The sequence below is a fragment of the Bufo bufo genome, chromosome 3 (genome assembly GCF_905171765.1).
Source record: "Bufo bufo chromosome 3, aBufBuf1.1, whole genome shotgun sequence".
NCBI classification, from domain to species: domain Eukaryota; kingdom Metazoa; phylum Chordata; class Amphibia; order Anura; family Bufonidae; genus Bufo; species Bufo bufo.
In genome coordinates, this window is record NC_053391.1 from 427,928,026 (window position 1) to 427,953,469 (window position 25,444).

Here is a 25,444-nt window from a genome sequence, read left to right on the forward strand (position 1 = left end):
TGAAATTCAAAAACAAAACAAAAACAAATCAGTGACCAATATAGCCACCTTTCTTTGCAAGGACACTCAAAAGCCTGCCATTCATGGATTCTGTCAGTGTTTTGATCTGTTCACCATCAACATTGCGTGCAGCAGCAACCACAGCCTCCCAGACACTGTTCAGAGAGGTGTACTGTTTTCCCTCCTTGTAAATCTCACATTTGATGATGGACCACAGGTTCTCAATGGGGTTCAGATCAGGTGAACAAGGAGGCCATGTCATTAGATTTTCTTCTTTTATACCCTTTCTTGCCAGCCACGCTGTGGAGTACTTGGACGCGTGTGATGGAGCATTGTCCTGCATGAAAATCATGTTTTTTTTTAAGGATGCAGACTTCTTCCTGTACCACTGCTTGAAGAAGGTGTCTTCCAGAAACTGGCAGTAGGACTGGGAGTTGAGCTTGACTCCATCCTCAACCCGAAAAGGCCCCACAAGCTCATCTTTGATGATACCAGCCCAAACCAGTACTCCACCTCCACCTTGCTGGCGTCTGAGTCGGACTGGAGCTCTCTGCCCTTTACCAATCCAGCCACGGGCCCATCCATCTGGCCCATCAAGACTCACTCTCATTTCATCAGTCCATAAAACCTTAGATAAATCAGTCTTGAGATATTTCTTGGCCCAGTCTTGACGTTTCAGCTTGTGTGTCTTGTTCAGTGGTGGTCGTCTTTCAGCCTTTCTTACCTTGGCCATGTCTCTGAGTATTGCACACCTTGTGCTTTTGGGCACTCCAGTGATGTTGCAGCTCTGAAATATGGCCAAACTGGTGGCAAGTGGCATCTTGGCAGCTGCACGCTTGACTTTTCTCAGTTCATGGGCAGTTATTTTGCGCCTTGGTTTTTCCACACGCTTCTTGCGACCCTGTTGACTATTTTGAATGAAACGCTTGATTGTTCGATGATCACGCTTCAGAAGCTTTGCAATTTTAAGAGTAGAAACACCAAAAAAATAGTGGCAATTTTGGAGGAGCTGCTCAGCCCCTGACACGGTGGCGTGTCTAGATTGGGGGAGCAGCCCAGCCGCATGTGGACCGCAATTATCGACTATCCCCAGCAAAATATGCATACAATGGAGGACGTCGGCGCGGTCCACATGCACCACAAGGACAAGCTACAGGGAATGTAGCAAAGCATCATATGAGACACCAAGAGAAAATGCACCAAACAAATAAGCTACTGACTATACTGGGAAGTCATAAATGCAGGTATTAAAAAGCTGAGACTTTCGCCAATATGTTCCGGTCAGGAAAATATCGGAGCCCTTCATGCACCACGTCACGGTCACTCAGCATGGCAAAGGGTTCCTACCACTACTCTGACTATGGTGTGAACAGGGTCTGAGGGTGATGGAATCCAGCTCACAGCAAAGCTTCCACACAACTGCCCAGCAAGGATACTGGTGCAATGTGAACAAGACCATACTGTGAGCCACACCCATATCAGACCCTGTGAAGGAGGTATAACAGGTGCAAAAGAGTGCTAGAATGCCAGGTAAAGGCACACACACTACAAATCAAACAAAACAGAAACACCAAAAAAATAGTGGCAATTTTGGAGGAGCTGCTCAGCCCCTGACACGGTGGCGTGTCTAGATTGGGGGAGCAGCCCAGCCGCATGTGGACCGCAATTATCGACTATCCCCAGCAAAATATGCATACAATGGAGGACGTCGGCGCGGTCCACATGCACCACAAGGACAAGCTACAGGGAATGTAGCAAAGCATCATATGAGACACCAAGAGAAAATGCACCAAACAAATAAGCTACTGACTATACTGGGAAGTCATAAATGCAGGTATTAAAAAGCTGAGACTTTCGCCAATATGTTCCGGTCAGGAAAATATCGGAGCCCTTCATGCACCACGTCACGGTCACTCAGCATGGCAAAGGGTTCCTACCACTACTCTGACTATGGTGTGAACAGGGTCTGAGGGTGATGGAATCCAGCTCACAGCAAAGCTTCCACACAACTGCCCAGCAAGGATACTGGTGCAATGTGAACAAGACCATACTGTGAGCCACACCCATATCAGACCCTGTGAAGGAGGTATAACAGGTGCAAAAGAGTGCTAGAATGCCAGGTAAAGGCACACACACTACAAATCAAACAAAACAGAAACACCAAAAAAATAGTGGCAATTTTGGAGGAGCTGCTCAGCCCCTGACACGGTGGCGTGTCTAGATTGGGGGAGCAGCCCAGCCGCATGTGGACCGCAATTATCGACTATCCCCAGCAAAATATGCATACAATGGAGGACGTCGGCGCGGTCCACATGCACCACAAGGACAAGCTACAGGGAATGTAGCAAAGCATCATATGAGACACCAAGAGAAAATGCACCAAACAAATAAGCTACTGACTATACTGGGAAGTCATAAATGCAGGTATTAAAAAGCTGAGACTTTCGCCAATATGTTCCAGTCAGGAAAATATCGGAGCCCTTCATGCACCACGTCACGGTCACTCAGCATGGCAAAGGGTTCCTACCACTACTCTGACTATGGTGTGAACAGGGTCTGAGGGTGATGGAATCCAGCTCACAGCAAAGCTTCCACACAACTGCCCAGCAAGGATACTGGTGCAATGTGAACAAGACCATACTGTGAGCCACACCCATATCAGACCCTGTGAAGGAGGTATAACAGGTGCAAAAGAGTGCTAGAATGCCAGGTAAAGGCACACACACTACAAATCAAACAAAACAGAAACACCAAAAAAATAGTGGCAATTTTGGAGGAGCTGCTCAGCCCCTGACACGGTGGCGTGTCTAGATTGGGGGAGCAGCCCAGCCGCATGTGGACCGCAATTATCGACTATCCCCAGCAAAATATGCATACAATGGAGGACGTCGGCGCGGTCCACATGCACCACAAGGACAAGCTACAGGGAATGTAGCAAAGCATCATATGAGACACCAAGAGAAAATGCACCAAACAAATAAGCTACTGACTATACTGGGAAGTCATAAATGCAGGTATTAAAAAGCTGAGACTTTCGCCAATATGTTCCGGTCAGGAAAATATCGGAGCCCTTCATGCACCACGTCACGGTCACTCAGCATGGCAAAGGGTTCCTACCACTACTCTGACTATGGTGTGAACAGGGTCTGAGGGTGATGGAATCCAGCTCACAGCAAAGCTTCCACACAACTGCCCAGCAAGGATACTGGTGCAATGTGAACAAGACCATACTGTGAGCCACACCCATATCAGACCCTGTGAAGGAGGTATAACAGGTGCAAAAGAGTGCTAGAATGCCAGGTAAAGGCACACACACTACAAATCAAACAAAACAGAAACACCAAAAAAATAGTGGCAATTTTGGAGGAGCTGCTCAGCCCCTGACACGGTGGCGTGTCTAGATTGGGGGAGCAGCCCAGCCGCATGTGGACCGCAATTATCGACTATCCCCAGCAAAATATGCATACAATGGAGGACGTCGGCGCGGTCCACATGCACCACAAGGACAAGCTACAGGGAATGTAGCAAAGCATCATATGAGACACCAAGAGAAAATGCACCAAACAAATAAGCTACTGACTATACTGGGAAGTCATAAATGCAGGTATTAAAAAGCTGAGACTTTCGCCAATATGTTCCGGTCAGGAAAATATCGGAGCCCTTCATGCACCATGTCACGGTCACTCAGCATGGCAAAGGGTTCCTACCACTACTCTGACTATGGTGTGAACAGGGTCTGAGGGTGATGGAATCCAGCTCACAGCAAAGCTTCCACACAACTGCCCAGCAAGGATACTGGTGCAATGTGAACAAGACCATACTGTGAGCCACACCCATATCAGACCTTGTGAAGGAGGTATAACAGGTGCAAAAGAGTGCTAGAATGCCAGGTAAAGGCACACACACTACAAATCAAACAAAACAGAAACACCAAAAAAATAGTGGCAATTTTGGAGGAGCTGCTCAGCCCCTGACACGGTGGCGTGTCTAGATTGGGGGAGCAGCCCAGCCGCATGTGGACCGCAATTATCGACTATCCCCAGCAAAATATGCATACAATGGAGGACGTCGGCGCGGTCCACATGCACCACAAGGACAAGCTACAGGGAATGTAGCAAAGCATCATATGAGACACCAAGAGAAAATGCACCAAACAAATAAGCTACTGACTATACTGGGAAGTCATAAATGCAGGTATTAAAAAGCTGAGACTTTCGCCAATATGTTCCGGTCAGGAAAATATCGGAGCCCTTCATGCACCACGTCACGGTCACTCAGCATGGCAAAGGGTTCCTACCACTACTCTGACTATGGTGTGAACAGGGTCTGAGGGTGATGGAATCCAGCTCACAGCAAAGCTTCCACACAACTGCCCAGCAAGGATACTGGTGCAATGTGAACAAGACCATACTGTGAGCCACACCCATATCAGACCCTGTGAAGGAGGTATAACAGGTGCAAAAGAGTGCTAGAATGCCAGGTAAAGGCACACACACTACAAATCAAACACACACGGTCACTCCCCATGCTGAGTGACCGTGACGTGGTGCATGAAGGGCTCCGATATTTTCCTGACCGGAACATATTGGCGAAAGTCTCAGCTTTTTAATACCTGCATTTATGACTTCCCAGTATAGTCAGTAGCTTATTTGTTTGGTGCATTTTCTCTTGGTGTCTCATATGATGCTTTGCTACATTCCCTGTAGCTTGTCCTTGTGGTGCATGTGGACCGCGCCGACGTCCTCCATTGTATGCATATTTTGCTGGGGATAGTCGATAATTGCGGTCCACATGCGGCTGGGCTGCTCCCCCAATCTAGACACGCCACCGTGTCAGGGGCTGAGCAGCTCCTCCAAAATTGCCACTATTTTTTTGGTGTTTCTGTTTTGTTTGATTTGTAGTGTGTGTGCCTTTACCTGGCATTCTAACACTCTTTTGCACCTGTTATACCTCCTTCACAGGGTCTGATATGGGTGTGGCTCACAGTATGGTCTTGTTCACATTGCACCAGTATCCTTGCTGGGCAGTTGTGTGGAAGCTTTGCTGTGAGCTGGATTCCATCACCCTCAGACCCTGTTCACACCATAGTCAGAGTAGTGGTAGGAACCCTTTGCCATGCTGAGTGACCGTGACGTGGTGCATGAAGGGCTCCGATATTTTCCTGACCGGAACATATTGGCGAAAGTCTCAGCTTTTTAATACCTGCATTTATGACTTCCCAGTATAGTCAGTAGCTTATTTGTTTGGTGCATTTTCTCTTGGTGTCTCATATGATGCTTTGCTACATTCCCTGTAGCTTGTCCTTGTGGTGCATGTGGACCGCGCCGACGTCCTCCATTGTATGCATATTTTGCTGGGGATAGTCGATAATTGCGGTCCACATGCGGCTGGGCTGCTCCCCCAATCTAGACACGCCACCGTGTCAGGGGCTGAGCAGCTCCTCCAAAATTGCCACTATTTTTTTGGTGTTTCTGTTTTGTTTGATTTGTAGTGTGTGTGCCTTTACCTGGCATTCTAGCACTCTTTTGCACCTGTTATACCTCCTTCACAGGGTCTGATATGGGTGTGGCTCACAGTATGGTCTTGTTCACATTGCACCAGTATCCTTGCTGGGCAGTTGTGTGGAAGCTTTGCTGTGAGCTGGATTCCATCACCCTCAGACCCTGTTCACACCATAGTCAGAGTAGTGGTAGGAACCCTTTGCCATGCTGAGTGACCGTGACGTGGTGCATGAAGGGCTCCGATATTTTCCTGACCGGAACATATTGGCGAAAGTCTCAGCTTTTTAATACCTGCATTTATGACTTCCCAGTATAGTCAGTAGCTTATTTGTTTGGTGCATTTTCTCTTGGTGTCGCAATTTTAAGAGTGCTGCATCCCTCTGCAAGATATCTCACTATTTTTGACTTTTCTGAGCCTGTCAAGTCCTTCTTTTGACCCATTTTGCCAAAGGAAAGGAAGTTGCCTAATAATTATGCACACCTGATATAGGGTGTTGATGTCATTAGACCACACCCCTTCTCATTACAGAGATGCACATCACCTAATATGCTTAATTGGTAGTAGGCTTTCGAGCCTATACAGCTTGGAGTAAGACAACATGCATAAAGAGGATGATGTGGTCAAAATACTCATTTGCCTAATAATTCTGTACAGGGTGTACAGCTTTCTTTTTTTCGGGAGTGGTAGGATAGCCCACTCTGTAGGTATTTGCTGAATAGTTCTCCATATGACAATTTCTTTACGTTATTGGAGTCAGATCAATTGACCGACCCTGATAAGGAATTTAAATTCGCCAGGAATCTTTTCATGAAGTCATGGTATTCTATTAGATTTTGGTTTGGAGTGAAGGGTTCAATTGGATGTACTCCCTTGTGTATAATAGGCATATGCACACTTTATTTGAGTTGGGTATAGATCCATTTTGGCAAAAAAGTTATATTTTATATATTAGACAGGTAGTAGGTAATGGGGATATAGTTTCATACACGGTATTATCACAAATAGAAAAGTCGCAGAAACTATTATGGTTTCGCTACTTACAGTTAAGATCGGCACTTTCAAGTATTAAAAACAAAAATAGGCTTGAAATACACACTTCTACACAATTCAATGACTTGATAGGGAATTTGGAGCACAGGATGAAGATTTCTCAACTTTAAAAAATGTAATTAGAGCACGATTTGAAGGTACCTGCTCTCCGGGACAGAGGGCTTGGCAAAATGAATGTGCAAAGACTTGCTTGGATGATCAGGAAAAGGTAGTACATGACTTAAAAGTGGTTTCACATAAGTTTAATCACGTTATGGTGCAGTTTAATATCTTACATAGACTTTATGTTACTCCCTTTGGCTTAAGAGATGTGGTGTTAGGAGAGATTCCAACTGCCCGAGGTGTGATATTCCTGACGCTGATTATTTACATATGTTTTGGCTGTGTCAAGAGCTGAAACAATATTGGGAGACTATTTATGATTACATAGAGGTAAAACTGAATGTATTGATTCCTTTCACTGCTGAATGTTGGGTACTCGGCGATCTTGCTAAGGTCTCCCATGTTTAGTCTATGAATAAAATGAAAAATAGCTGAAACCTAAATACTGTCTATGACCGGTTGTGTCAGTGCGCCTCCTAAGGTCCATACATTGGACGTAAAGTTCAGCGTCTCGTTTCTTCTACCGTTACCCGAGTGGCAGGGTGGCTCCTGCCCAAGGCGACCGGACGAATCTAGGCTGCACCAACCGTTGCAATTCTCTGCTTTTGGCCTTCATTGTGGTTGCACCCAAATTGGTGCAACCCCAATAGGTGAGCAAACTACCTCCTATAATAGATTTTATCTTTTATTGAACATACTCACCCTATGAGCGCCTTTCTCTATTTTTATCGCCACAACTTGCTGTTTGTCACCGGGGGGAGGTGGTGAGGGGAGGACGCATCATGGGTGGGTAGGGGGTGGGATGGGGAGGGTAATTTACTCAAAAAAACAATGTTAAGATTTATATGTTTTTCCAGTATTTTTATTGTAAATCTCTGATCTTTAATAAAGAAAGTAAAAATAAAAAATAAAATTAAAAAAAAAACACCTGTGCCGAATGGGAGGAGTGCTGATACCAGTAATAAAGAATAAAGATTCAACGTGCATATATCAAGGGGAGAAAAACAGAACTGGATCGCATATCCACAATCCTATGCTAGGATCTAATAAAACTTGCTTCTTAGCGCCAGTTCTGTTTTTCTCCCCTTGATATACAGTCAGGTCCATATATATTGGTACATCAACACAATTCTAACATTTTTGGCTCTATACACCACCATAATGGATTTGAAATGAAACTAACAAGATGTCCTTTAATTGCAGACTGTTAATTTGAGGGTATTTACATCCAAATCAGCTGAACGGTGTAGGAATTACAACAGTTTGCATATGTGCCTCCCACTTGTTAAGGGACAAAAAGTAATGGGACAGAATAATAATCATAAATCAAACTTTCACTTTTTAATACTTGGTTGCAAATCCTTTGCCTGAAGTCTGAAACGCATAGACATCACCTGACACTGGTTTTCATCCCTGGTGATGCTCTGCCAGTCCTCTACTGCAACTGTCTTCAGTTCCTGCTTGTTCTTGGGGCATTTTCCCTTCAGTTTTGTCTTAAGCAAGTGAAATGCATGCTCAATCGGATTCAGGTCAGGTGATTGACTTGGCCATTGCATAACATTCCACTTCTTTCCCTTAAAAAACTCTTTGGTTGGTTTTGTAGTATGCTTTGGGTCATTGTCCATCTGCACTGTGAAGCACCGTCCAATGAGTTCTGAAGCATTTGGCTGAATATGAGCAGATAATATTGCCCGAAACACTTTAGAATTCATCCTGCTGCTTTTGTCAGCAGTCACATCATCAATAAATACAAGAGAACCAGTTCCATGACACTACCACCACCATGCTTCACTGATGAGGTGGTATGCTTAGGATCATGAGCAGTTCCTTTTCTTCTCCATACTTTTCTCTTCCCATCACTCTGGTACAAGTTGATCTTGGTCTCATCTGTCCATAGGATGTTTTTCCAGAACTGTGAAGGCTTATTTAGATGTCGTTTGGCAAACTCTAATCTGACCTTCCTGTTTTTGAGGCTTACCAATGGTTTACATCTTGTGGTGAACCCTCCGTATTCACTTTGGTGAAGTCTTCTCTTGTTTGTTGACTTTGACACACATACACCTACCTCCTGAAGAGTGTTCTTGATCTGGCCAACTGTTGTGAAGGGTGGTTTCTTTACCAAGGAAAGAATTCTTCGGTCATCCACCACAGTTGTTTTCCATGGTCTTCCGGGTCTTTTGGTGTTGCTGTGCTCACCGGCGCATTCCTTATTTTTAAGAATGTTCCAAACAGTTGTTTTGGCCACGCCTAATGTTTTTGCTATCTCTCTAATGGGTTTGTTTAGTTTTTTTCAGCCTAATGATGGCTTGCTTCACTGATAGTGACAGCTCTTTGGATCTCATCTTGAGAATTGACAGCAACAGATTCCAAATGCAAATAGCACACTTGAAATGAACTCTGGACCTTTTATCTGCTCATTGTAATTGGGATAATGAGGTAATAACACACACCTGGCCATGGAACAGCTGAGAAGCCAATTGTCCCATTACTTTTTGTCCCTTAACAAGTGGGAGGCAAATATGCAAACTGTTGTAAATCCTACACCGTTCAGCTGATTTGGATGTAAATACCCTCAAATTAAAGCTGAAAGTCTGCAGTTAAAGCACATCTTGTTCGTTTCATTTCAAATCTTTTGTGGTAGAGCCAAATTTGTTAGAATTGTGTCGATGTCCTAATATTTATGGACCTGACTGTAGTTATTACTTTACATTTCTCGTATGTCTACTTTACATTTGGATCATTTTGTGAATGCCTTTCTATTTTTTTGGAAAGTTAAAAGGCTTAGAAGTTTAGAAGCAAATCTTAAAATTTTTCACAAAATTTCCAAAACACACTTTTTAAGGACCAGTTCACGTCTGAAGTTACTTTGTGGGACTTACATAATAGAAACCACCCATAAATTATCCCATTTTAGAAACTACACCCCTCAAGGTATTCAAAACAGATTTGACTAACTTTGTTAACCTTTTAGGTGTTCCACAAGAATTAAAGGAAAATGTAGATAAAATTTCAGAATTTCACTTTTTTTGGCAGATTTTCCATTTTTGACGGTAACAAAGCAAGGGTTAACAGCTAAACAAAACTCAATATTTATTACCCTGATTCTGTAGTTTACAAAAACACCCCATTTGTGATCGTAAACTGCTGTACAGGCGCACAGCAGGGCGCAGAAGGAAACATGCGCCATGTGGTTTTTGGAGGGCAGATTTCACTGGGATACTTTTAAGTTGCCATGTCACATTTGAAGACCCCCTGATGCACCCCTAGAACAGTGTTTCCCAACCAGTGTGCCTCCAGCTGTTGCAATACTACAACTCCCAGCATGCCCGGACAGCCTTTGGCTGTGCAGGCATGCTGGGAGTTGTAGTTTTGCAACAGCTGGAGGCACACTGGTTGGGAAACACTGCCCTAGAGTATAAGCTCCAAAAAAGTTACCCCATTTTGGAAACTACGGTATAAGGTGGCAGTTTCGTTGGTACTATTTTAGGGTACATATGATTTTTGGTTGCTGTATATTACACTTTTTGTGAGGCAAGGTAACAAAAAATAGCTGTTTTGGCACTGTTTTTTTTTTGTTATTTACAATGTTCATCTGACAGGTTAGATCATGTGCTATTTTTATAGAGCAGGTTGTTACGGGTACGACAATACCAAATATGACAACTTTTTTGGTTGTTTTTTCAGTTTTACATAATAAAGCATTTTTTTAAAAAGATTTTTTAGTGTCTCCATATTCTGAGAGCTATATTTTTATTTTTTTTAGCAATTGTCTTAAGTAGGGTCTATTTTTTTTGCGGGATGAGATGACGGTTTGATTGGTATGATTTTGGGGTGCGTATGACTTTTTGATCGCTTGGTATTAGACTTTTTGTGATGTAAGGTGACAAAGATTGGCTTTTTTACACCGTTTTTATTCATTTTTTTCTACGGTGTTCACCTGAGTGGTTAGTTCATGTGATATTTTTATACATTAGGTTGTTACGAATGTGGCAATACCTAATATATATACTTTTTTTTATTTATTTAAGTTTTAAACAATAATAGCATTTTTGAAGCAAAAAAAATCATGTTTAAGTGTCTACATATTCTGAGAGCCATAGTTTTTTTTTTTTTTTTGCCCGATTGTTTTATGTAGGGGCAAATTTTTTGCGGGTTGAGGTACTATTTTGGGGAGCATATGCCTTTTTGAATCGCTTGGTGTTGCACTTTTTGTGATGTAAGGTGACAAAAAATGGTTGTTTTAGTACTGTTTTTATTAAATATTTTCTACTGCGTTCAGGTGAGGGGGTGGATCATGTTAAATTTTTATAGAGACGGTCGTTACGGATCCGGGAATACCCAATATGTCTGTTTTTCCTTTATTTTTTCATTTTTTTCACAATTTTATGTGTTTTATTTTGGGAATTTTTTTTTAACTTGAAACTTAATTTTTTTATTATGAAAAACACTTTATTTATTTTTTGTTCCACTATGGGACTTCAACTTCTGGGGTCTGATCCCCTATGCAATGCATTACAATACAACCTGTATTGTGATGCATTGGCGGTCAGCTTTTATGCTGACAGCCTTCCTGTGAGACCCAGCCTAAGGGCTGGATCTCATAGGCTTCCGTAGGAGGCAATCTCCGATGCCTATGAAAGGCATCAGGCTTGCCTTCTCTGCCATCGTGTCCCCGCCACTGCAGCGGAGGATTGACCGCCGCATGCAAGGGGTTAATACGCCGGTATCGGTGTCTTTACCGCTGCAGCTCCTGCACCCTCCCAATCAGCCTGCTGTACATGTACGTCCCTGGTCCTTAAGTCACATCCAGCTGTGATGTACATGTACGCAAAGGGTCCTTAAGGAGTTAAAAGGGACAATAGGATGCTTTAAGGGGACACTATATGGAGGCACACAGAGCTTTCTAATAGAAACATTAGATACCAGTGCCCCTGTGTGGAATCTTTATATCTAGATTAGATATCTACTTAGACCCTTATGAGAAGTATTGCTTTGGGTAAAAAAATAGTAGACATAGAGATTTGAAACACCCAGATTACTCCTTCAGTGCTGTCAACTGATTACAGAAGTCTGTATATACTGTATATTGTTTTGATTGAGACAGATCTGTCAATAGGAAGTGAATTACTTGTATACTCCAAAAATGGATTTGTTCGGGATTTGTTTTCTTGCCAGATTGGATGGAGCTCTAGTTTAAGCTCCATTCAACCATTTATTTGGATCCTGTAGCAATGGATAAAATTTTGTCAGATAAATGCATTGAAATGCCGGATCCGTCTTTCCGATGCCATCCGGCAAAACGGATCCAGCATTTATTTTTTTCACCTTTTTTTCAGTCTGCACATGCGCAGACCGGAGGGACGGATCCGGCATTCCGGTATTTTGAATGCTGGATCCGACACTAATACATTCCTATGGAAAAAAATGCTGGATTTCAGGCAAGTCTTCAGTTTTTTGGGCCGTTTTTTGGGCCGGAGATAAAACCGTAGCATGCTGCGGTTTTATCTTTTGCCTGATCAGTCAAAATGACTGAACTGAAGACATCCTGATGCATCCTGAACTGAATGCTCTCCATTCAGAATGCATGGGGATATAACTGATCAGTTATTTTCCAGCATTGAGCCCTTTTGACGGAACTCAGTGCAAAAGAAAAAAAAAACTAAAAACGCAAGTGTGAAAGTACCCTAAGTGTAGTCATACATAGTCTTTTTTTTATCATATTTGCCATTTTTCACAGCTTTTTTGAGATTTGTTTCTGGCTTTTCTGTGTATTTTTTAATGCAACTAAATGTTACATTAAACTCTATACTTGCAAGAAAAATTGCACTGCAGACAGGTGTTTTTTGCTTTGCATTTGTGTGCTTTTAGCATTTTTGCCTTTTTTTATTAGAAATTGTATTTTATTAATATATACTTCACAACATTAAAATACATAAAAAAACTCTACATGCTGTAGATATGCTGTATTTTAAACTTTTATTTCCCTTGGGCATCTGTCTAGGAGTTGAACAAGAAAACATTTTAACTAAAAAATGCTAAAGAAACTACAAAAACCACCACAATTCTTTTTAAAGAAATGGTGAAAAACAGGACATGGTTTTACCAACTAAGGGTGGGTTAACATCTGCGTTCTGGATTCCGTTATAACAGAAAATAATGGAATCCATAAGACGGAAGTCAAAACGGAAGCCTTTAAGAGGCATTCCGTTTTGATCCGTCTCAATAGAAGTCTATGGGAATCATAACAGATCCGTCTGTGTCCTGTTATGCAAGATGGAAAACAAAGGACTTTTTTCTCCGTTCTGCATAATGGAAACGGGACTGATCTGTTATGATTCCCATAGACTTCTATTATGACAGAAAGCACAGCAAAACGCCTTTTAAGTCTATAGGCAGCAAAACGGATCGTCCCGTTTCCGTTATGCAGGACTGGACACCAGCATAATGGAAAGCGGGATGGATCTGTTCTGCTGCCCATAGACTTGTATTATGGAGGAGCAAAACGGAATGCTTCCGTTTTGACTTCCATCTTACGGATTTCGTTATTTTCTGTTGTAACCATGTTATAATGGAAAGCCATAACGGAATCCAGAACGCAGGTGTGAACCCACCCTAAAATGCGCAAAAAATAAAACTATGTGTGAAGGAAGCCTAAAGCTAAAAAAAAACGAAGGCAACAGCCTCACATTGTGTCTATGCTGCTGTTGGGACGTGGCTGAGAAATGCGCAGCTGTACAAGCTGCAACAGGATCAAATTAACTAATTAGAACTGAATTGTTTATTCTATGTCCCAAAACCGTACAACATTAACAATGCATACTAAGTAAGCAATTTGGTTCTAATAAGTTAATTTGATACTGATGCAGCTGGTACGGCCTGGTAATACTTGGCCTCAAGGCAGCACGGATCCAACTGCAGCATGGCTGACCCGAGTGGTCATATCCTAATAAATGCAATTGAACACCCTTTTGATAAACAGCCATTGGCAAAAAGCAGCAAGCAGTTTCTGAGCTGGCACTGTTTTCCATCAATGAAATGTAATGGGAAGACGTTAGTAAATGCATCTTGCTTATAGCAACTCTGAAGCCAGGAGTCAGGACCACCCTTTGTCTATGTTGGAGAAAGTGGTGCAAGGGCATCACTCATATACTATGTGTATATCATATTTTTTTTGTGCATTCACTCCAGAAAACGGATATTTATACCTATGATAAATGTTTCTCTTGGTATCTAACAGTTTCTATGAGTAAATAATTGTTCTCATCTGAAACAAACATTTAGACATAATGTTAGCCAATTATTTGCATGCATTTGCCAATGCATTGGGGAATGTTATTAATTACATCCACTTAAATGATTATTAATCTGTAATATATTGCTAAATAGTTTTGTGTTATTGTAAACCTATGCATTTTTATTACAATGCCCTTTTTATCAGACAAGTGTATTCTAAGCATAATGATTTTTTTTGGGGGTAATTTTGTTCTTTTAAAATTAAACATTTATTTTCTGCTTGTATTCTTTTCATGGATCATTTTCCAGCTGTGGTGAGCTGTCAAGCAAGATGTAGGACAGAAGAGAGAGTAGAAGTATTGCTGACTGGTGTTGCTCCTGGTCAGACTGCAATGCCAGCATCGAGTCAAAATCTAAAACCTATGGAAAGGACGATGGCACATGTACAAGAGGAAGTTCAAGTCAGCAATGGTTAGTTGATAAATCCTTCATTACCTGGTAAAACCGTATCTATTGACTTTGAAACATTGAAGGCCACATTGCCAGGCTATGGCTTCTCCTACATACATCTGTGCTGTCCTATTACATTCAACGCTTCTGTAAATAGTCAAAAATAAAGTACTTATTCACTGAATATTGCAAATGTAATTGATCCTTCTTATAAGGATCTCATTAGAATGTCTCAAAAGGGGTGGTGTGAGATTGAGAAGCATGGCTGCTTTCTTCCAGAAAGAGTTTTGTCCATGGTTTGTGTGGTATTGCAACTCAGACCCATTCACGTACTCTGAATATGGTTGAGGTATAAAACCAGACACAACCCATGGACAATTGCGGTGTTATTTCAGGAAGACAACAGCCATGGTTTTCTAATCTTCATACAACCCCTTTAAACGAGATTTCACAGAAAAAAGTCTTATATGACATAATGACTATAACACTATACTGTGTGTGTTAGATTCTTATAAAAACCCATCTTATTGATATGTAAATAACCTCTGTCAGGAGCCCAAGGGGTTGTCCCACGATATGTTGGAGCCCAGCCGCGCCCATCGATCCGGAGCCCAGCACCGCCAACCACTTAATTTATTCACTTCACTATCCCTGACGTCAGTTCTTCTCAGTGCCGTAATCTCACGCAGAGGGAGCCGGCGCATGCGCAGTTGACTCGTCGAAGCCGGTGACAGTAGTCCGCACGGGCGCAGACCTCAGTGTCCACTGCGCCTGCGCAAGATTACGGCACTGAGAAGAACTGACGTCAGGGATAGTGGAGTGAATAAATTGAGTGGTTGGCGGTGCTGGGCTCCGGATCGATGGGCGCGGCTGGGCTCCAACATATCGTGGGACAACCCCTTGGACTCCTGACAGAGGTAATTTACATATCAATAACATCGTTTTTTCTAAGAATCTAACACACACAGAGCATAAACAGTGGGATCATTTTAAACACTGCATGGAGACTAATGGGCACATATAAATATCGCTATATCGTTAATCCTGGTGACAGAATCCCTTTAAGTGCTTTTTTTTTTTTTTAAATAATGTTATATTAAAGAGTTTATCTCACTTCGGCAAATAGCATTTATTATGTAGACGAGGTTAATACAAGCCACTTACTAATGTATTGTTATTACCCATATTGCTTCCTTTTCTGGCTGAATACATTTCTCCATTACATTATATACTGCTCGTTTCCATGGTTACGACCAACCTGCAATCCAGCAACAGTGGTCGTGATTGCACACTATAGGAAAAAGCACTAGCCTATGTCCGCTCCCATGGCCTTGGCCATCAGAGAGGCCTGCACTTTTTCCTATAGTGTGCAAGCACGACCACCACTGACTGATTGCAGCGTGGTCATAACCATCAGCAGTGTATAATGTGATGAAAAAAATTAATCCAACCAGCAAAGGAGGCAATATAGACAATCACAGTACATTAGTAAGTAAAGTAAGTCTCTACATGATAAATGCCACTGACTGAAGTGAGAGAACCCCTTTAAGGAATTATTATTTCTGCAGTCTTGTGGCTAAGTGTTTAGTTCTGGGTCCAAATCTTACCAAGGGCAGCATCTTTATGGATCGTGTATGTTCTCTCTGTGTTTGTGTAGGCTTCCTCTGGGTTCTCCTACTTCTTCTCACATTGCAAATACAGGTCCTTCTCAAAAAATTAGCATATTGTGATAAAGTTCATTATTTTCTGTAATGTACTGATAAACATTAGACTTTCATATATTTTAGATTCATTACACACAACTGAAGTAGTTCAAGCCTTTTCTTGTTTTAATATTGATGATTTTGGCATACAGCTCATGAAAACCCAAAATTCCTATCTCAAAAAATTAGCATATCATGAAAAGGTTCTCTAAACGAGCTATTAACCTAATCATCTGAATCAACTAATTAACTCTAAACACCTGCAAAAGATTCCTGAGGCTTTTAAAAACTCCCAGCCTGGTTCATTACTCAAAACCGCAATCATGGGTAAGACTGCCGACCTGACTGCTGTCCAGAAGGCCATCATTGACACCCTCAAGCAAGAGGGTAAGACACAGAAAGAAATTTCTGAATGAATAGGCTGTTCCCAGAGTGCTGTATCAAGGCACCTCAGTGGGAAGGAAAAAGTGTGGCAGAAAACGCTGCACAACGAGAAGAGGTGACCGGACCCTGAGGAAGATTGTGGAGAAGGACCGATTCCAGACCTTGGGGGATCTGCGGAAGCAGTGGACTGAGTCTGGAGTAGAAACATCCAGAGCCACTGTGTACAGGCGTGTGCAGGAAATGGGCTACAGGTGCCGCATTCCCCAGGTCAAGCCACTTTTGAACCAGAAACAGCGGCAGAAGCGCCTGACCTGGGCTACAGAGAAGCAGCACTGGACTGTTGCTCAGTGGTCCAAAGTACTTTTTTCGGATGAAAGCAAATTTTGCATGTCATTCGGAAATCAAGGTGCCAGAGTCTGGAGGAAGACTGGGGAGAGGGAAATGCCAAAATGCCTGAAGTCCAGTGTCAAGTACCCACAGTCAGTGATGGTCTGGGGTGCCATGTCAGCTGCTGGTGTTGGTCCACTGTGTTTTATCAAGGGCAGGGTCAATGCAGCTAGCTATCAGGAGATTTTGGAGCACTTCATGCTTCCATCTGCTGAAAAGCTTTATGGAGATGAAGATTTTATTTTTCAGCACGACCTGGCACCTGCTCACAGTGCCAAAACCACTGGTAAATGGTTTACTGACCATGGTATTACTGTGCTCAATTGGCCTGCCAACTCTCCTGACCTGAACCCCATAGAAAATCTGTGGGATATTGGGAAGAGAAAGTTGAGAGACGCAAGACCCAACACTCTGGATGAGCTTAAGGCCGCTATCGAAGCATCATGGGCCTCCATAACACCTCAGCAGTGCCACAGGCTGATTGCCTCCATGCCACGCCGCATTGAAGCAGTCATTTCTGCAAAAGGATTCCCGACCAAGTATTGAGTGCATAACTGAACTTAATTATTTGAAGGTTGACTTTTTTTGTATTAAAAACACTTTTCTTTTATTGGTCGGATGAAATATGCTAATTTTTTGAGATAGGAATTTTGGGTTTTCATGAGCTGTATGCCAAAATCATCAATATTAAAACAAGAAACGGCTTGAACTACTTCAGTTGTGTGTAATGAATCTAAAATATATGAAAGTCTAATGTTTATCAGTACATTACAGAAAATAATGAACTTTATCACAATATGCTAATTTTTTGAGAAGGACCTGTACATCTGATGTTTTTAGTTGCTCCTAGGGTCTTGTTTCACTTCTGGAAACATTTTCTGCTAGTTCAGCCATATTAATAGTTAAAATAAATGTTAAACCATGTTAGCATTAGAAATATATGTGGAACGTTCGAATATTCTATTTTTACAGTATAAGCAGTGAAAAACACTGATGCAAATTCTTTGCTGCAGATTTGCCTGAGGAATAGTTCTGCTGTTGCTTTGATTCATACTTCAGTGTCTTCACAAACAATGACAACTCTATGGGGTTATTAATTAGTGCCCTTTGGTGCAAATTTTAGTGCTCTTACTTAATCGCCTCCACTCTGTCACGTTAATGCACATCCTCATAGCAAGTGCCGATTGAATTCTTGACTTCAATTAATTACCAACAGAACAGCTTGAGGTACAGTAGCAAGAATAAAATAATATTTAATGCTGCCGCAGTATGGTGTTTTATTAAACAAGCGTCTATGGGCATTTTTGCACAGAGAGAATAATCTTGCCTTTGATATCACAGTATATTTATGCCACTGCAATAAAACTTGTTTACGGATTCTAGTATGCGGAAGAAAAGGCAGGTATTGATTGGAACTTGACAATCTTCCAGGCAAGAGACTAATAATGAAATGCTCTGACACATACGACTCTAGAATTATTTAAAATGTTGACAGATTCCATAATGTAGTTGGTGGCATAATAATAGTACTAGTCATATAAATGTGATGCCTGTCATCAAATCTTCTGTGGCCCAGTCATACTTTGTTAGTTTCCAGTTTAAACTCATCTGAAGACATTTGCTGAACCAAATGGAATTTCTGTCTCAAAATCACATATGTGTGTTTTGTGTAATAAGACAGTTTTCCAGTTCATAAATAGGGTGGAATAATCGCAAAGTAGAGGAATGTAACCAAGCGAATCTGTAATCCTATATTTTAGCCACTTAGCCAAGAATAAACTCTAGAGATGCTCAATAATATCAAGCATGTCAGGCAACATTGGTTGAATAAACAAAGTCAACATAATTAAACGGAAAGAATTATGGAAAATGATTATGCAGGTGAAACCGGAGAGAGGCTCAGACATCTTTCATAATATAATAATGTTTATGGATGATTGGTTTAGTGGAATTGTAAATGTAATTTTGTGTTGTTAATAATGCAGTTGGAGAACAGCTATATTGGGTAAAACATACAATTGTGTACTCTGTCACATGGCATTTATTCCTCACATTGCATATCAAATCAATGTCAGATCAGTAGGGTATTGGTGAATTGTGCTAATGCAACACAATCAAGTAAAGAAAAATCTGATTTATCCACTAGGCATGTGATCATCAATGTGTTGCACTTTTGGCCTTACCAAGCTATTAGATATACACCAATTCCAAGGGAATTTGCAGCCGAATCTGGGAGTTTTCCACACAAAAAAGTGGCTAAAGATGTCTAAGAAAGTGGCATGGCATGAGCGGGCCAGTCAGTCAATCTCATTTATAATTTTATATGCCTGTTTTAGGCGTAGAAAATGATCTAAATCTACGCCAGCAGGGGAGCTGTCATAGATTTAGGACGGCGGATGCACCTAAGTTATGCAGAGGCCAGCATCTCTACATAAATTAGGCGCATCATGTGCCAGTGCAAGGGTATTAAAACTGACGTCTAAGGCTACTTTCACACTCACATTTTGGCTTTCCGTTGGTGAGATCCGTCATAGGCTCTCACATGCGGTCCAAAATTGATCAGTTTTGCCCTAATGCATTCTGAATGGAAAAGGATCCACTCAGAATGCATCAGTTTGCCTCCATTCAGTCTACATTCCGCTCTGGAGGCGGACACCAAAACGCGTTTTGCTGTCCGCTTGACAAAACTGAAACAAACGGATCCGTCCGCCCATATTCAATCACTTAAACGCCCTTGTCGTCTGCACCTCAAGAATATCACCAGAATCTGCCCTTTTATTACCGTGGAAACGGCAAAAACTCTTGTTGTTGCCTTGATTCATTCTCGTCTTGACTACTGCAACGCATTACTAATCGGTCTCCCTCTAACTAAACTCTCCCCCCTTCAGTCTGTCCTAAATGCTGCAGCCAGGCTTATATATCCATCCAACCGCTACACTGATGCTACTAGTCTGTGCCAGTCACCTCACTGGTTGCCGATCCACCACAGAATACAGTTCAAACTTCTAACCCTCACCCACAAAGCTCTCCACAGTGCTGCACCTCCATATATCTCCTATCTCATCTCCATCTACCACCCTACTCGTGCTCTCCGTTCTGTTAGCGACCTAAGATTAATAACCTCCATAATTCGTACCTCTCACTCCCATCTTCAAGACTTTTCTCGAGCTGCACCTACTCTCTGGAATACTCTGCCCCGGAATATTAGGTCAATTCACAAATTCTCCACCTTCAAACGTGCCTTAAAAACACATCTTTTCAGGCAGGCTTATCAAGCTACCTAAAATTACTTTTCCCAGACTAAACCTCTCCCCCACCAACTCCTCTGGCCTAAACTCGATCCTCTAGTAGTCCCAAACCTGAAGCAGATCGGCCAGCACCAGTCCTGTCAGTTCAATAATGGCTCAAATCCTACTTATCACAATCAACTACCTTATGTGTCACCCCCAATTCCTCATAGATTGTAAGCTCTTGCGAGCAGGGCCCTGACTCCTAGTGTTTCAGTTGCAAATTAGCCAGTTACTTTTGTTTTGTACATGAACCCTATGAATTTGTAAAACGCTGCGGAATATGATGGCACTATATAAATAAATGTTATTATTATTATTATTATTATTATAATATTATTATCAGCTCCTTCTGGCACAGGTAAAGTGTGGTACATTAGGTACATTACCTGTAGTAAAGATAGAGTACTAGTACAGTACATGCACATAATGCAAGCAGGTAACAGGAATGCTTGTAAGACAGAAAAAGAGGACTTTGGATTGCTGGCACTACTAGGGGGACCACCAAGATGGTACGCTTGATCATGAACTTTATTTGATAAAACTACGACTTTCTTTGGAGGCTAGAGCGTCTCCTCCATCAGGTAGTTAACTAAATTGATTAACATCCTGAGGAAGGAGACGTTGTAGCCTCCGAAAAATGTTGTAGTTTTATCAAATAAATTTAATGATCAAGCATACCATCAATTGTGGTAGTACTGACCATCAAAAGTCCTCTTTTTCTCTCTTACAAGCATCGCTGTATAATACCTAGAATGTCGATTTCACAGCAAGTCAGTGAGGACAGAGGCAGTGGCACCGACGGGAGGCCATCACCTGACGGAAGTCCATAAACATTACACATTACAAGCTGTTGTTACTTACTCACTACACTATAAGGTGAGCACTTTCCGGTATCACACTACAGGCGCTGCCTCTGTCTTTTTTTCTCTTTCAAAGTAGATAACAGTACTATACATGTAGTTCAGCTAGAGAGCAGCACACTAAATGTAATACTAGTAGATTGCATAACAGGACATATAGTACAGGTATGAGGCTACTTTCACACTTGCGTTTACATTTTCCGGTATTGAGATCCCTCATAGGATCTAAATACCGGAGAAAAACACTTCTATTTTGTCCCTATTCATTGTCAATGGCGACAAAACAGAATTTGGTTGCGTTCCCATACTGGAGAGAAAACGTCAGCAAGCTGCTGTTTTCTTTCCATCATGGGATGACGGATAGAAATTGAAAATGGATCCGTCCCCCATTGACTTTCAATGGTGCTAATGACGGATGCTATGTCATTGCTATGTTAAAGATAATACAACCGGGTCTGTTCATAACGAATGCAGAGGGTTGTATTATCAGTAACGGAAGCATTTTCGAGGATCTATGACGCAAGTGTGAAAGTATCCTAAAGTACAGAGCAGCACATTAGATGTAGTAGCAGTAAAAAGTAGTTCACTACATGAAAAAAAAGTATACTATAGGTAGATATTAGTACATTTAGCACTTCTATGCTTTAGTAAGCATAGTTGGGGAACAGTAAAAACTAGGGTTTTTCCACAATTTGAGTGTGTAGTTTTGGTGCCAACATCCAGCATTAGTTACCCCGAAACAGCTGATCGACAGGGTTTCGGAATATCAGACTACACCAATCAGATATTGATGGCCTATCCTGGTCATAGGCCATCGATAGTCAAATCCTGAACAACCTCTTTAATCTGCCTAAAGAGCGATAAGCTGAGTAGCAAATCGAGAATGAAAAATTGTTATTTTGAGACTTATTCATTTTAAAACTTGGAACTTTGTTTATACAGAATTTGACAGTACTAATTAAAGATCATATGTCAGAATGGTCAGCCCTATTAAACCAGGCATATAGCCTCATAGGGTTGATCATGTTGATTAAAACAATACTGATATTATGACTCTCTGTGACCCCATTATTGAAAGAACGTCATATTTATTTTTATGCAAATGGACTAATTGGAGCACTGAGGGGGTGGCCAGGGCCGCCGGAGCACCATTTTGACAGAACCCTTTCAGCTTCAGTCCTTCTCCCCTTCCCCTGGATTGACAGGGCTAGACTTCTAGTTCCTGCACTTTATATTCTGGTTTTGGCACTAAACTGAGCAAGCGCCAAGACCTGTCATCTGGTCCAGATTCTTCCGATCTCTGATAAAAACAATATGGGTACAGTTTTTATCAGCATGATCAACCTTACAAAGCTGTATGCCTGGTTTATTAGTGTTGATCATGCTTACAGATGCTCTTTAAGTTTCAGTATGATAATATAATCATATATAAATAGAGCATATTCAGTAATGATTTAAAATGACTACCAGAAACCTGTCCTAGAATGCCACCAATTGCAGAACTGCCGGGGCTAGGGTTATGGGGGTGGGGGAGTGGGACCTCACTACACATTACAATGCTCTACAATAGCTGGTAATCCTGCCTGACAGCAATAAAACTCACCACTATGTAGAATATGCAAGTTCTAGAGTGTAGTGTATAGTAAGGCTCTACAAATCAGTCTCATATTATAGGACAGGTTGATGTAGTTATTTTAAATCATTCCTGGAGAACCCCTTTTAGGGTCCATTCACACGTCCGCAATATTTTGCGGAACGGAATTGCGGACCCATTCCGGGTCCGCAATTCCGATCCCGAAAAATATAGAACATGTCCTATTCTTGTCCGCAATAGCGGACAAGAATAGGCATTTTCTATTAAGTGCCGGCAATGTGCGGTCCGCAAAATGCGGAACGCACATTGCCGATGTCCGTGTTTTGCGGATCCACACACACGGACGTGTGAATGGACCCTTAACGTTGAACTGGGTAATCTCATAACTCTTTGTTTCATGCATGATAAAGAAACTGTCCAAAGAAAAACTGTCTTTGTTGTCTGTAGTAATCAATCACAACAAGCTTTAAAGGGGTTTTCACTGACCAACATATTAATGCCCCGTACTTAGGATAGGTTGTCATCAGTATAAGATCGGTGGTGGACCCTGACCAATCAGCTGCTATTGGCAGCCTTAGGTTCTGGAAGTAAACACTGTACAGAGCTGCCACTACACAGTGTATGGAGCTGTGGTTTTACATGTTACTCTCTTTACTTCTGGGAACCTGCTGCTGCCACTAACGGCCCATCAGTGGCAGTGCCAGGTGTTGGTACCCAACCCCACCAATTTCATATTGATCACCTGTTCTATGGAAAGCCTCTTTAATTGCTTATACTGCTCTTGAAAAATCTAAGCACCTTTGTGATTGTTGGGCTGTAGGCAACAAAGAATGTATTCTTTTAGACAGCTTTCACAAATCTGCTCCAATGTGTTTTTGTTGCTTGGTGTTCACTAGGATATGCCATTCATGCTCAGTTGGTGGCAACTGATTTTTGCAGCTAAGATTGGTTTTTATTACCACTGAATATAAGTACTTTAATACTCTTCCCTGTGGACAAAAATATACCTTCTATATTATTTCCCTCTCTGAACAAGAATATATCTGCAATAATATTGTCCTCTATGTTAAAAATATAGTTATTATAATACTGCCCCCTATGTACAAGAAAATATTTATAATATTTATATCTATTATACTATCATATAACAAAACAGTAAATATGGAAGAGAAGGCATAGAAGAGTCCTTATTGCTATCTCTTAAAGCTCATTGAGTCGACTTTAGGTACATTTTCTGTAACAAAAGAATAAGCAAGTTAAAAAAAATGTCTTACAATGTTTGCCTTCAAAGGAAGAAAAATCAAATTATAATACATTTTTAAATCGCTTGATTTTTTAATGATTGCTAATGTTAATTTTTTTAGAAGTGGAAACAACATATCCAGCAGAAAAAGCTTGACATTAGGAAACATCATTGGAAGAAATACCATTATAAAATAGCTTGAGGGAACACTTAAAACAAAGCAAAGTGTTATTTTTTTAATTTCGTGTTTCTCATCTCTGTCATAAAGCTATGAACAGTCTGTACTTTTTCATATTAAAATTTGAGATTATTTTTGTTTCTTTATAACGGATATATTAAAGTAATACTGTGTTTGCTGTAAGACCTCTGTCTTATGAATGTGCAGTGGCTACCTGCGGAGGGCTCTTTTAATATAAAACTATTTCGAAATACAAGATAAAGGAGCCTCTTATAAAGGCTGGAAATGTGATATTGAAAAACGTATAAAATTCGCTAGTGATATTATCTTATTTAATCCGAGTCTGACACTACCTGTATGCAACATAAGGTAGCAGCAAACACACTGATTTCTGTGTTCTGTCTCTGACATGTGTATGTCCTGTAGTGTGTCTCCCTGTACACAACAGTCACAAAAAAACAGCCATTAAAAGAAACACCCGTTTTACATGGCTATTTTCTATCAGTGTATGCATCCATTTTCTGGCCGTGCATCCGTTTTTAAAGGCAGTTTTGCATCCATTTTGCATCACTTTTAAATGTCTTTTAAAAATAGACATTAAAAATTCATGTAGTTCATTGGCTTTTTTTTTTTACAAACCCAACCTTTGCAGTGCCCTCAGTAAATCTAATGTCCCCCATGGTGCTCCCTGGACATTAATATAATTTCCCTCTTAGTGGCCCCCAGTATATATAATGTCCTTAATGGCTCCAAGTAAATTGAATGTCCCCCTTAGTGGCTTTCAGTATATTTAATGTCCCTCTTAGTGTGTCCCAGTATAGAGCCGACCAAAAAAAGAATAATACCACTTGCACGCCCCTTGCTCCTCACTGGAGGCAGCAGGACCTGCGCTCCCAGCATGATTATGTGACATCATCATAGGTAGCGTAGGGCCTGCTGCCTTAAGTGACGGGCTTGCGTTAATAATTCCTAAAAATGACCATCACACAGCCATTTTTCACTATCATGTGCGTGTAACCTAGATAGCACTTATTAGCCGCCACTCTCATGGGAAAGAAGCCCTCACAATGATATACATGTAGCTATATAATAAAGCAACTAACAACTATAAATAATATAAAACAAGCAAAAAACGAAATGTGTTTTTTAAATCAATATTAATATGCATTCAATACGTAGTCTTCACATTTCAGAATTACCATATTTTCGGTCCATAAGTAGAAGCATAAAGAGCAGAACATACCATTTTTACTGTATTTATCCTATGGATGATATACAGTTTATATCATACAGACACAGTACAAAAGCCAATGCCCTAGAATATTGCCAGTAACAGTGCCCCTGACTATGACAGCCACAATGTCTCATCACATTGCCAGCCACAGTGCCTCCTTACTATGCCAGTCAGTGCCCCATCAAATTGCTAGCTACATTGCCTCTTCACATTGCCAGCCACAGATCCTCATTA

The 25,444-nt window shown here is 41.3% G+C and overlaps 1 protein-coding gene across 1 annotated transcript in view; it reads left to right on the forward strand.

Annotated features, from left to right (window-relative positions):
• The window catches only part of CFAP47 (cilia and flagella associated protein 47), a 572,366-nt gene that overhangs the window by 499,964 nt on the left and 46,958 nt on the right, over positions 1-25,444 (forward strand). The window contains exon 61 of the mRNA XM_040424993.1: positions 14,197-14,358. Within this exon, the coding sequence (XP_040280927.1) occupies positions 14,197-14,358 (162 nt within the window). The remainder of the gene's footprint in view (positions 1-14,196; positions 14,359-25,444) is intronic.